Source organism: Malurus melanocephalus, unplaced genomic scaffold (assembly GCF_030028575.1).
Source record: "Malurus melanocephalus ecotype Western Australia unplaced genomic scaffold, MMel_1.1 scaffold_35, whole genome shotgun sequence".
Taxonomy (NCBI): Eukaryota; Metazoa; Chordata; class Aves; order Passeriformes; family Maluridae; genus Malurus; species Malurus melanocephalus.
The window spans coordinates 1,107,190-1,120,723 of NW_026623267.1; the positions used below are offsets into that span (position 1 = coordinate 1,107,190).

The window sequence follows — 13,534 nt, forward strand, 5'->3', positions numbered from 1 at the left end:
TTTCAGAAAGGACAATTAAGGCAATACTAGAATTATGTTGTTACTTTTTTATAAAGGGACATAATGTTACAGAGAAAGGTATTTTGAGTGTAAGTATAAAATAAATAGGTAAAATGAGTGAGGTCTAACAGCTGATGGCAGTTCTGTCATTTGAACWGTGTGAGAGTGATGTACCCTCAAAGTCTGGACACATTACTCCCTTCTAATGATGGTGGCTATAATGTTCACAGACTATTTTCACCAGGAGCTATGCTGGTATGAATTACATGTCTTATATCCACTGAACATCTCAAAAGCTGCAGCAACGTTTGACTCTTATCTGCTTCTAGGCTTGAACACATGCTCTCGTCACCTTCACAGTTAAAGATTTTATATTTCCAAATTTTGTAGCTTCATTGTTATAACATTTGTCTCCAAAATATCATAATGCAAGGTAGGAAAACGAGCAGACCTGGCAAGTCAGTGACATTTCTCTGTTTGTGTTTGGAACACTGCCTCTGGATTTGCTTTTGTGCTGTATTGCAAAGCTGGTAGCTAAAATACAAATGCAGTCATTAGACAAGGAAAACGTTAAGGATAATTAGATGAAAGCAAAGACTTCTGTACTATATGACTGGGGGGGGAAGCAATTTTATTAACTCTGTTACAAGTCCTTTAAATTCTGGATGGACGTTGGTCTTCAGGCATGCTAAGAATGATGCAGATCATTASGTTTGTAATGGTATCATTAATTGTTTCAAAAATAATCTAAATCTGTATCTTATCTGCTACCATCAGAAACTGTAGCTGTGCGTTAGGTCATTAAACAATTCAGCTGTGGGCACCTTTTGAAATTAAATAACTTTGAGAATAATTTCAGTAAAAGGCTTGGAAGAAGTACAATTTCAGATGGGGAACAGCTGTGTTTTGGTGCATAGATATGAGTCTATTCCACAGAGGAAATAAGATTGCACAGAAACAAGCTGCAGTCCTGAGGAGAGTCCTGCTCTAAGTGTATGTGTATACTCCCAGTTGTGAGATGAAAATATCCCAAAGCATAGTGTTTTCACTTTTCTGATAGCCTTTTTTATTCCCTTTATCTTTCATAATAGTTCAATGCTATGCCTTTGACAATCTTTATTTCCTGTCATAATTTTCTCTCCCTGTTTTGCTGGTTAAAAATGACTAAGCACTTGTCAAGAAAGATGCCTCTCTCTACATCAGTGCCAGAGGCTGTTAATGACCTGAAAGGTCCCAGCATGGGCTGGCTCAGAGGAAATCTTCCCGTAGGTTGTAGTCACTTATTGCTATTGGAGCTAAAATTCAGTTACATAGATTTCACTATAATRCTCAGTGTTAGGGGTGCTAAGAAATAATTGCCACTTTGCCTCMTTGCTGGCAAGTTTTATTTAGGGAGGAGAGAAAAGAACCACCTGCTGAGTGACTTCTGGATGTTACCATTTCTTGCCTCTGCTCTGTGCCTTTCCCCTCCCTTTTATTGAACTTTGATTGTCATAATTTTTAAGAGATTTTTTTCTAAACTGGTTTAATTGAAGTTCCAGCCAAGTTTTGCTAGCTCAAAATGGTCTTTCAAGTTCATCMTGCGAGTTTGTATTTATAACATTAATAAAGCCATGTTATTTGTTTTATTCTCATCTAGGTATTTGAACTGGGATTTGATTTTTCATCCTATGGATCACTGAATGAGTAACAGATGGCCTTGCCTCGTCTTACAGGCGCTTTACGCTCCTTTTCAAATGTCACTAAACATGAAGATTACAGTGAAGAATTAGCTGACTTAACGGTAAAGCTTTTTTTTTTTTTTTCTAACAAAGCATAATTATAGTAAGAATCATTTGTTTTCTTCATTTGCATTGCTATTTTATAAGAGTAGGCAAACAAGAAGGGCAAAGTGTGTATTTTTCTGTGCATTCCTTCACAGTGTCCTCACTCAAAGTCAAGTTTGCTGCAGCTTTGTGATTTATGCTTAGCCCTTACAATCATTGTATGCTGCATGGAAAAGTTTGTTTGGCTGTGTTAGTACAGCCCTGCTAATTCATCTTTCAAAAAGTTAGGCAAGGCTGGTGTGCTTTTAGCTCTGAACTTATGTAGAGCTGGGAAGCCAAACATTTCCCTTCTAATATTAAGTTCACTGAATATTAAGTTCACTTCTTTTGTTTCCCGAGAAATAATGCATGAAAGTAATAGATGCCTTGTGGGAACCTGTAATGGGAAATTAGTTTGGAATCTTGGGAACTGTAAATCTCTTGAAGTTGCGAGAGTTTGGCTTTATTGAGAATTTTGCTCTGGAAAGAGTAAAGTAGTGAGAGAATGTGTGTGCTTTTGTATATCCTTCTTTCATACACTGAAAAAAGAGTCTAAAGAACAGGTAAAAGTAGAAGTGCTTGCAATCATTACTATGTACTGACCGAATGCAATTGGAAGGAATTATTTTTATCTGGTGTTTAATTTTAAAGGAACCCCCATCTATTAATTTGAAATAAATAAAAAACTCCAAATATTTTGCRTTTTCAGACTAAAAGATCAAAACTACATGCCCAGTTGCTGAAGTCTGATCTTACTTGGAAGAAGATAATAAAGTTTGTTGATGACAATTTGGACAAAAAAGAATACCAAACTGTAAATGGTGATTTAAAAACTATCTTACAAGCTGCAAAACAAATAGGTATGTTGTCATTCTCTTGTAGTCTAATAATACATTCTCTTATTTGGGGGTGGGAGCAGGTTCACGCTGTTTTCTGCCTGGATACTTTACACACTGGTACAATTTTGGTTTTACCTTGATGCCAGTTTTGCCCTGAAATATCTTTGAAACTCCATCTAATCTGATACGCAAATGCTCAATTTGGTCTTCTGTTTTATTTTAAGATTCCATTGTTATTTTGTTATTCTCACTTTTTTGATATTACTGTTTTATAGTGTGTGGTATGGTTTGTGATTGACAGTTATTAAGCAAAACCAACAGTTTCTTTGGGAATAGCAGTACTCTAAGAAAAGAACAATCCTGGTGTTGTCTGCTTTAATTTCATATAATTGGTATCATGAAAAATTGGACTACTGTGCAGGTAGATGACAATGTAAGAAATGTTTTATGCTTGAAGTGTTTGGTGTTGAGGAGAGAAATAAAAATATATTTCACTCATCTGGAATTAAGCTTTTAAAACTGAAATACCTTATGGCAAAGAAAGTGTGAAAACTTAGTTTTGATTGGAAACTTAGTTTCTGTTGGCAGACTAAACCTAATTTAGCTTTTGCTTTTAGCAAATTTTAACTTCATCAGCTCATAAACTGAGCGTATGGCTCAAGCTCTTGCTAGCACATATTTAAGGATAAATAATAAAGGATAAATAGCACATAGTAAACCTAGAGATTTTTCTCGAATTCTTCTATTGCTCTTATAGTTTAATAATCTGTACTTCTGTTCTGACACAAGTGACTTTAAATAATAATATGTATTTGTATGTTAGGAATATAAGAGTGAGCTTCATGCAGACAAACTGCAAGTTTTTAGATCTGGGGATGGATTTTGTGACTCCTATATAGCTAATGCTAAAAGTGTGGGGCTGAACCACCTCTTTCCTCTGAGACATATTTACATATATATTGTATATGYGTATCTTCATGTTGTGTATCTTCCATATGTAGGTGTCTTGTTATTATCACMTCCAGTCCTCTCCTTGAACTTTTCAGCTTTCCAAAGTGCACCACAGGAAAATTCAAGCTGAATACTAAGTCTGTAGCCACCTCCATTTATATGTCATGTTTCTAGCTACTCAACCTTGTTCCATCTGCTTATGCTAGATTTTTTTTGCTCTTTCCTGTTACATTATGGGAAAGAGAGCCCTTGCTTTTTCTGTTGCTAAAGCTAACCTAGGTTGTATCAAGTTACAAATAAAAAAAATTTGCAAGTTCTCCTCRTTTAAAATGGACAAAACCCCCAGTATACTGGTTGGTTTTGTTTAGTTTATGCTTGATTACTTTAAAATTTTGTTTAGTAGTGACATATTGGTTCATGATATGGAGTATTCCTTATATTTTCCTGGAGTACCTTTGTGAATAGTTGTGTAAGAAGTACACTCATGTTTTTGTCTAATAATATATTGTTTATTTGCATAACATTGTATTTTGTAGATAGAAATCTAAATTCATTTGCTTTAAATTGTTTGAGCAATTTTTCTAACTTAACACACACTCTGAAGTAATTCTACTGGGAATTACTACAAGAATCCMGTAATTCCCAGCTGAGTTCTGTATATTTAGCCTGGTATGAATATTCAGATTAGGCAGTGAATAAATAGTGAGACAAAGTGGAAAATTGTTAACGTTAAAGAGCTTATAAATATACATTTGTGAATTTAAGACCTCTAGCAAGTTTTTTTTTTTTCTCTAGCTCAGAAAGATAAGAAAGCACTGGTAATTCTTAATATGCATTTCTGGTATGTAGAAGGATAATGAAGACAAATGCTTTATTATCATATACTTTTATAATTCAGTACCTTGCAACTGTTCTTACTTGTTATGGTCTTCTTTTGATATCTCTGTASATGAGACTTGCAGCAAGAAATTGAATGCAATTATGTTATAGGTAATGAAAATATTAAGTGTATTAAGTTACATTTGCTTTTGTTAACAGTTGGAGCTGAAAATGGACAAGAAGCAATTGAAAGTGGAGCTGTTTTTCTCTTTAAGACATTTCACGGGAAAGAATGTGTTGGCCATGATGAGACCAAGGTGATCAAGCAGATGTTTGGGCCGTTTCCTTCATCATCTGCTACGGCAGCTTGTAATGCCATGTCTCGGATCGCTTCTCACTTCACTGAAGAACAGCTTACAGCCCTCATACAGATGGCTGAAGCACAAAATGGTGACAACAGAGTGTTGTTTGGTAAAAATATAGTGTTTTCATTTGACATGCATGATTTGGATCACTCTGAAGAGCTGCCTGTGAATGGTGAGACTGATGCGCAGAAAAMTATAAGCTTAGATTATAACAAATTTTTGAATAACCAGCTGAATCACTTACAGAACTATTGTGATGAGAAATCTAATCTCAAGTCTTTGGAAAAAGTAGACGATTCTTTTTTATGGTGTGAAGTTGGAAAGTACCTGAAGCAATCTCAAGGTAGTAACCCTGGAGGACCAACAACTGAAGACCTCTGCTGCACTCTGTATGAGATCCTTGCGTCTACCAAAAGTGCCGATGAACTTCAAAATGAGGTACACTGATACATTAACCTTACTGCATATATTTGAATGCTACAGAAATATASAATTACTTCATGTTATTTTTATTAGTTTATGCCAATGTACTTTTCCCAATTGTTATTTATGCTTTTTAAAAAAAAATCTGTCTTGAGAAAAATCTCATGCCAGCATCATAATTTACCAGGGAGAAGAAGATTGCAGCATAAGTTTTATATGAATAATCTCCTTCTCCCCTGCAATGGACAGGGTTGTTTTGGTGTTTGTTGCCATTTACTCAGCTTCTCCATACTGTCTTTTTAAGCAGAGGCCAGTTTAAGCTGCCTATGAAGTGTGAGGAACTGGCAAAGACAAGCTGAAATTTACTTTCTTGGGCAGATTTTGCCTGCAGTTTCCCTGTTGCTGGAAGGCGTAGCAGGTGGTGCTACTTCATAACTTTGTCATATCACTTCGGTTTCTTTCCATGAGGAAAGAGGGTGGCTGGATTTTTTACAGGGAGGGCAGAGAAGATGTCAGGGAGAAGGAACAGTTGCTGGAGTTGAAGGATAAGCATAGTAGTAGAATGGGGAAAAAACATGATTAAATGGTGGAGAAAAGGTTTTCCAGTGTGTGCACAAAAGATGATTGGATTAATCTAGGCCATGGAGAACTGTCTTTCAATGAGGTTGGGAAAGAATTCCTGCAGTTTGGTAATTTTCTTTTCCTCTTCACTTTTCTGTACATTAASTTTATTTTTTCCTAACTTGTCTTCCTTTTCTTCCCTGAAAACATCCAGTACTTAAATTCTCAAACTGAGTTTTCAGAAAGACTTTAAATTTGAAAGTTCGCTATAGAAATACAACTGATAGTAGGAATAGACAATCCTGTGAAAGACAGTATAGTGAAAATTTTCAGGAATTTTGCCATTACAAGTTACAGATTTTATTCCTCTTAATAAAAACAATAGGTGATAAAGAAGTGGACCTGAGTACTTCATTATAGGTTTAGATAACTATGGATGGATATTTAATGCATTATGATACAGTTACTACAGCCATATTATTGTTTTGTTTGCTAATCAGTGGACCATATTTTGGTTGTCCTTTGAGCTACTTTCTGGATATTTACTTGCAGATTACTTTTTATTTGAGGTCCTAAATATAAATGGAAGTTGATCTAATTTCTTCTACATTGAAATATATTTGAAAAATAACAATACATGTCTGCAAACAGTTTCATACTTTGGGTGATCATATTGAGGAAAGATGTGAAAATGGAAATGGAACAGGTCATGGATAAGAAGACTGGRTAAAGAAATTTGCATGTCAAATGAAACGCAAAAAAGAGTACCTTTGTCAAAGGGAAGTTTGAAGTTTATCAATGGTATAAAGATTTCAATTTTCTTTTTCTAGATCAGTGACTAAAGACATGTCTGATACCATTATAGGGTATGCAGAAATAATTCAATATTTCTGCATAATGCCTCCTTAATATCTGAGCTTAATTTGTAAAATTAAGTTAAGGAAATGCTCAAAACCTTTCACTTGAAGCAAGCAGAAATATTTTTATGTTGCAACTTTATGATCATGATGGATTGCTATATCAATTGGTTGAAAGTTCAAGTTCAAGTTTTTATGTAGGTCACCMATAAAGACTTCCTTTCCATTAGTTCCTGGAACAAAGAATTCTTGGCAAAATTTCTGCTTTGATGGCTTTATGAAAGTTTTAATTTGAYAATATGAAAAAATTGTTTGCCAGTGTACTGAAAATTAACTCAGCAAGCGTACTTCCTTTTGTTTGCGTCACTAGAGAGGAAAAGGATTTCTTCCCTTAAGTGTCTGAAAACTGCATCTTATTTTGATTTTCAAAAACTCCTAGTAAAAAAAGGAAAGAAAGATCTCCCCATTCTCATTATTTTGGCCTCATTGTTGCCTTTCTTTGCAAGAGTCCTATTTCATTGTTCATTGCACAATGTAGGGGTAGAGGAGGGAGTATGACAAGTTTGAACTTCATCACCTTTTGTTAAAAGCTACCTGGCATTTGTATTGTGCTCTCTGTAGGCATAGTCATGACTTTAAAATTTCTTCTGGGCTTTGGATTTTACTATTATTTAGGGATTTTTTTTTCTTTTTTATTACAGTAATGTTTTTGGTGGCATCATTAAGAGCAGATGGTGCTTTTAAACCTGAACATAAYCCATTTCTAGAACTAGGTCAGAGATTTGCCGTGTAAGAAGGTATAACAAGTTGATTGATCATGCATACTGAACATCCTGCATTACTTGGTGGGATGAATACAGGCTAAAGTGTCTGTGAGCTAAAAAATTTTTTTATTCTTCAGAAACAAAAAAACACCCCCAAAATTCTCCAAAAAGAAATATTGATATGAAAGAATAATTATTTGTAAATAAAAATCCAGATTWATAAAACACATTTTATGTTTTAAAATGGGAAGGTACCATTGTCTGTTTATTATTAAACAAAAACAGAATATGCTTGTGGTGAGGATATTGGTAAGTGGACTTCTGTAAGACTATTTAATTTGTTCCTTAAGCAAACTTTATTGAAGTTTCAAATCACATTAAGAACATGAGCAGTTTAGATAATTTATGGGGTGACAAATCATGTTTTGGCGCTTTCTTTGTAGTGTAGGTGTAGACACACATATATGCTGTTTAGGTTTTTATCTACTTAATGAGCTCTACAAGGAATTGAATTTAGTTGCTTTCTCCAGCAGTGTATAGTTTATGTTTGAAGTGGTGGGCAAGGTAGAAGAAATACTTTGTTCTTTGTTTTCACTATTTAAGAACATTCCACTCTTCCTTTGGGACAGTTTGTTTGTCTGGCATATCAGTGGCAACTCTTAATTAGAGGAAAATTGATTCTTATGATTGAAGTGATATGGGAGTTATAACTTATTTTCTAAGTGTTTAGGACATGTGCTTTTCATTGGGGACATAGTCTAGTAAAGCTAAATGACAGCTACACACTTTTCACAGTGTGTCAGGTTTTGTTGATGAGCATATGCATTTTGTTGATGGCAATGATGCAGTAACAACACCATTACTTGAAAACAAGAAGAAAAAGCCAATAGCCAGCTACAGAGTTTGGCCAGTAACTACTGTGGTTTTTTATTTTTTTTTAATTAAAACTTAGTATGCAGTGCATTCCTCAATTTGAGCCCTCAGTTTCTAGCATATGATAAATGAAGACTGGAACCATCTGAGAGCATTTTAGCAGCTTTTCCACCTAGCASCTCCCAGGATAACTACAAAAAGGTTGGAAGAGTTTAGTCCCTCTGATTAGAGCATGCTGTTCATAGAGGACGTGTCTCATTCTTCTCTGAACTCTTGTCTGGATTATGTGGAAAGTTTTTCTGAATTTTGTTTTAGAAGTACCTGTCTCTATTTTTACATTAAGACAGAGGTACATTATACTTTTATTGTAACAAAATAGGAAGAAATGTCCTGTAGAGATGAAATAACTACAGGTAAAGAAGGAAATGCAGTCAWTGTTAAGATCTAACTAATACCGCATGCATTATGAAAAATTGTGCATTTTATTTGTCTTGGGACAAGGAAAGAACTTTGCCCAAATGAAATTAAGAATATTAGTCATTGGGCATATTAGATGAAATTGTGTTTCCYAGACAAAATCACTTTAACTGCTGTGCAAATTACTAGAACACTAGGCTAAGATGTGAAACAGCAAGAAAATTGCATTGTAAACAGTAGTTTGAATATTATGTAATAGTACATATGTTTACTTATCTCTATATATGATCCATTTATTTGTCTATATAAGGCATATTTACTGTGTAGGGTTCTTCTGTCTGCTTTATATTCATGACTGTTTCTAGCTCTCTACATTAAAAGTTTAACATAAACACATACTGTGGCATCCAGAGCTTCTATCACTAAATGCAATCCAGCTGCATTGCAAATTGTTATGGTGTGAAACAAACATTGCTTTTTATTTAATTCCTAAAAAATAATTCAGTATTCATCACTGTTACCAAAAATATAAAATATGTTTTCTTCCTTGTTGTCATAAGCACCTGAGAATAGTCAGGTAGTGAAAACTACAGTAGGAGGCCAAAGGGTAGCAATGTGGAGTTTCAAAGTCCTCAATCCTTTTCTCAAGGTTGAAAAACATTCATTTAAAATCAAGGTAGACCTGAAATCAGAAAAGTACAAGCTGTGGAATATAGGTTTTATATGATGAAAAAAAAAGAGGTCATGAGTTGGGCAGCACCTCTTCCTGTATGTTTTCCTTATTAGCTCAATCCAGTAATAWACTCATTGTTAGAGCCAAAAGGTTATTGCTTTATTACTGAAATTGAGTTCTTCTCATACYTATTCCAGAATGGGAGTTAACAGATTATTTTGTGGTTTCCTTAGGTAGGATTTTTTTTTTTCCACTGTGGTGTTTATGTGCCTCTGAATGCTTGATGTAGCAACAAGAATTTTAGAGAGTTTTCCCCTGTCTCTTCTAAATGGAGCCCTGTTGTCTCAGGCTTCTGCCTGTAAGTTTTCTTTAGCTGCCTTTGTCACCGGTAGCAAGATAATGATTTTTTTTGCTCCACATGAGTTCATCTACATTGTTTCTGTTGCCTTGTCTTAATCCCCCCACAAATGTCTGCCAATATTCTTTGTTGGTTGAACCTGTAGATGCTCATGGGATCAAAAACAAGGGAGCTTAACTAATTTGTCAATTCAATGAACTGGCAGGAAGCTCCTCTGGGTCTGCCATCAGCCTTTTTGCAAAAGTACAGGAGAGTAAAGGAAAGCAAAACCTGTTTAAACTTTCACAGAATTTGGAAGGCATCTTTTCTGTCAGTGATACAGTATCTTAAACTGAGGAGACTCATTAACGAAAAGAGTGTAGGAAAATTTGTCCTAGCTTCTCCCCTGAAGACAGCTCTAGAGTGTTGTAGCCTGGGTGTTTAAAAAGAAGCCTTGTTTTCTGCTTTTTGACTTTATTCAGGGCTAGTTTTATGATCACTTTTCCTGCACAACAGTTGTCCATTTTTTGTTTTCAAAGCAGTTTTAAAAATGAGCATCAAAGAACTGTGCTTATAGCTTCTTTTCCAGATGATGCTATGCCTTTTAAACACTGCCTTTCCTTTCTTTTACCCTCCAGGCAGTTCCTTGCCAACTTTTAATTCTTCTATTAATGCTCATCTTCACAAATTTAACAAGTCCTCATGTGGAAAATTGCAATGTTTTAAATGAAGTCCAGATGTGAGACAACTGCTGTCTGTTAATTTTCTAGATTAATGAAGTRTTAGACCCAGTGATGTATCATGAGTGTGCCCATGTATGTGTATGCCATTTGCCAGTTACCTGAATGTCTTTTTGATTCTTTCCCAAATATATCCTTTTAACTTACCTCCAATTATGTTTATATTTTTCTTACCCACAGTGTTATTGCCCTTGTAGATGTGTGATCCCTGGCCTACAATTTCAGTTTCTGAAGATTTATGAAAGATTGAATTGCACTCAAGTTGTGTTAACAGTGGTTCCTGGCTTTGGTGTGATCATTTTTATACCCATTGTCTTTGCTTTAACCACTTTATCCTTATATCCAAAATATAACTTTAACCGTAGAAAAAAATTAATTTAATTTTAAAATTTAATTGAACAAAAAAAAAAAAAAAGAAAGTATTGTTAGTAACTTTGAAGAGTCAAATTTTCCATTCCAAAGGGCAACTTGTGCTACAGTAAGGGACCTAGATAGTGAGATCAACTGGTCCATGGAACTCAAAATGGAAAACACGCCTGGACACCTGCAAAGGAGAATACACTAAAATAATTTCCTGATGTAGGGCAATGAGGCAATAAATAGAATCATAGAATACTAGGTTGGAAGGGACCTCAAAGATCATTTGGTCCAACCTTTTGTGTCAAGGCATGATCTAGACAAGATGGCTCACCACCCTGTTCACCTGAATCTTAAAAGCATCCAGTGCTGGGGAATCCACCACATCTCTGGAAAGATTATTCCAATGACTGATTGTACTCACTCTCAAGATCTTCCTCTTGTGTCCAATAAGCCACTTTCCAGCTTTAACTTATACTTATTGCCCTGTCCTTTCTATGTGACTCCTAAATAGGATTCTTCCRTCTTCTTTGCAAGGCACCCTTAAGATGTGAGAACATGGTGATGAGGTCTTCCTTAAGCCTTCATTTCTGAAGGCTGTACAAATCAGTTCCCTCAGCCTTTCCTCACACAGCAGGCTTCCCAGTCCTTGGATCATCTTTGTGGCCTTTCTCTAGACTTTCTCCAGCCTGTCCACATCTTTTTTGTATAGAAGGGACCAAATCTGAGCACAGTATTCCAAATGTGGCCTGGCAAGTACTGAGTAGAATGGGAAAATTACTTAACTTTCTGTTCTGGTGATGCCCTTGTTGATGCAAACCTTCATCCCGTTGGCTTCTTTGCCACAGCAGCACACTGTTTGCCAGCKTGTTGTTCACCAGGACCCCCAGCTCCGCTTGTACAAATCTGCTCCCCTCATGGATGGATCCCAGCCTGTGCTGCACTCCTGGACTATACTTGTCCTTGTTGAACTTAATAAGATTCTTGGATTTCAATGTGTTTGCTTGATACTTGAAAACTAAGTTGTATTTCTTAAACTGTGTCTATCCTTAGCCTGCAGCAATTTTTTTTTTTTTTTTTTNAGGGCACGTCATTCACAGTGAACTGGGACTGGTCAGTGTTGTTAATTCTGATCAGAATGGAAACTACAGAGCTCAATAGACAATGAATAATAATGTTATTACCCTTCACATACAGTCGACCTTCTTTTTCCTGAAAGCTTTTTATCAGATATCTCATAGATACTATAGAAAGATGCATATTTTTTTAGAAAACAGAATGTCTCTCTTTTCTTTTTTTCTTTTTAGAATATTGTCTGCCAAGTTAATTTCTGATATAAATATTGGGTGGTATGTTACTCTAAAAACTGATGGGTTGATAAWGCAGATAAGACCCCTTAAATTTTCCCGCATAATGTTCTCTGTTTGCTGGATAATTTGTGGGGAGTTCCACGATGCTTGCAAGGAAAAGTGTATGTTGTAAGGCTGGGTAAATACCACCTTCCCCTACAATGATTATCTTTCAAAAAGCCCCACAATTCTTGGATTATCATCACTTACTTTATCTGTTGCTTTCCCCTCTTATTTGGACAATATCCACACCCTGAATGTGAAAAAGTTTTAATTAAASAAGTGTTGATATTTCATTTCACATGACAGTCTGATCATGACAAAAGGTGCGTCTAGACTGACTTTGATCAGTAGTTGCCTCTTAACCTGGAGAATATATGGATTCCCATATTTTTTCATTTTGGTAATAGTATTTTATTGAGAGATGTACTTGGTTCAGTTTCCTTATAAAATGGAGAGCAAACAGAGCAAAAACTATGAAAACTATTGGTAGTTACTACTTAAATATTAGATTTCTTGATTAATATCAYATTCTTACATATTTTATTGCTCTGCTTTGAGCAGCAGGATGAATAAATAAWATCTGGAAGGTGTAGAGAAGTGTCCAGTGTGGGCAGACTGGACTGAGTCCAGCAWAGGGCCACTGGGATGATGAAGGGACTGGAGCATCTTACATACACAAAGAGACTGAAAATGCTGGAGTTTTTCAGCCTGGAGAAGGGAAGTCTTTAGAGTCTGATCAGACCCAGTGGAGAGGGTGTGGTGAAAATGGAGCAAGACTTCTCTTGGTGATACCTAATGGCAGGACTAGAGACAKTGGACATAAATTGTTCCATGTAAATTATTCCGTGTAAACATAAACTTTTTTGTCACTGTGAGGGTGGTCACATGTAGGAGCAGTTTGCTCAAGAGGTTGTGGAATTTACAACCTGGTAGACTAGATAATTTCCAGAGGTTTCTTCTAACCTCAGCCATTCTGTGRTTCTGTAATTTTAAATKAAAAAATAGAGTAAKTGGAGAAAATTCTTATGTTATTTTTACTCCTAAATCTGTATTAGTTTAAGTCTTCRTTTTCCCTTATGGATTTCTTACCAAAAATCCATCTCTTACCCTAATATGTTTGGGTTTGCTTAAATGAAAAGCTTCTTGTCTTGTAACAAGTTTGTTGTTAGTAGAATCTCATAATAAGTAAGTGGAGTGTGCCTCTTTAAGTACTTACATTTTAACCTTATGTGTAACTTAATTGGTGAATTATGGTATACAGGAAATAAATAGTCATTGTGTTGCAAGTAATCTCAATTAGGTTTTAAAGTGACCTCAGTTTCAGGTGTGTTACATTGGTCTCCTAAATTAAGTATCTGTCTGAACAACAGACATTTGTTGTCCAGAAAAATCATTCATTTA

General features: G+C 35.4%; 1 protein-coding gene across 1 annotated transcript in view; it reads left to right on the forward strand.

Moving 5' to 3' along the window:
• Positions 1 to 1,643: 1,643 nt before the first annotated feature.
• ASCC3 (activating signal cointegrator 1 complex subunit 3) overlaps positions 1,644 to 13,534 on the forward strand; it is a 232,247-nt gene continuing 220,356 nt past the window's right edge. Inside the window, exons 1-3 of the mRNA XM_057364088.1 lie at positions 1,644 to 1,783; positions 2,515 to 2,665; positions 4,634 to 5,217. Of these exons, the coding sequence (XP_057220071.1) occupies positions 1,694 to 1,783; positions 2,515 to 2,665; positions 4,634 to 5,217 (825 nt within the window). The 5' untranslated portion in view covers positions 1,644 to 1,693. The remainder of the gene's footprint in view (positions 1,784 to 2,514; positions 2,666 to 4,633; positions 5,218 to 13,534) is intronic.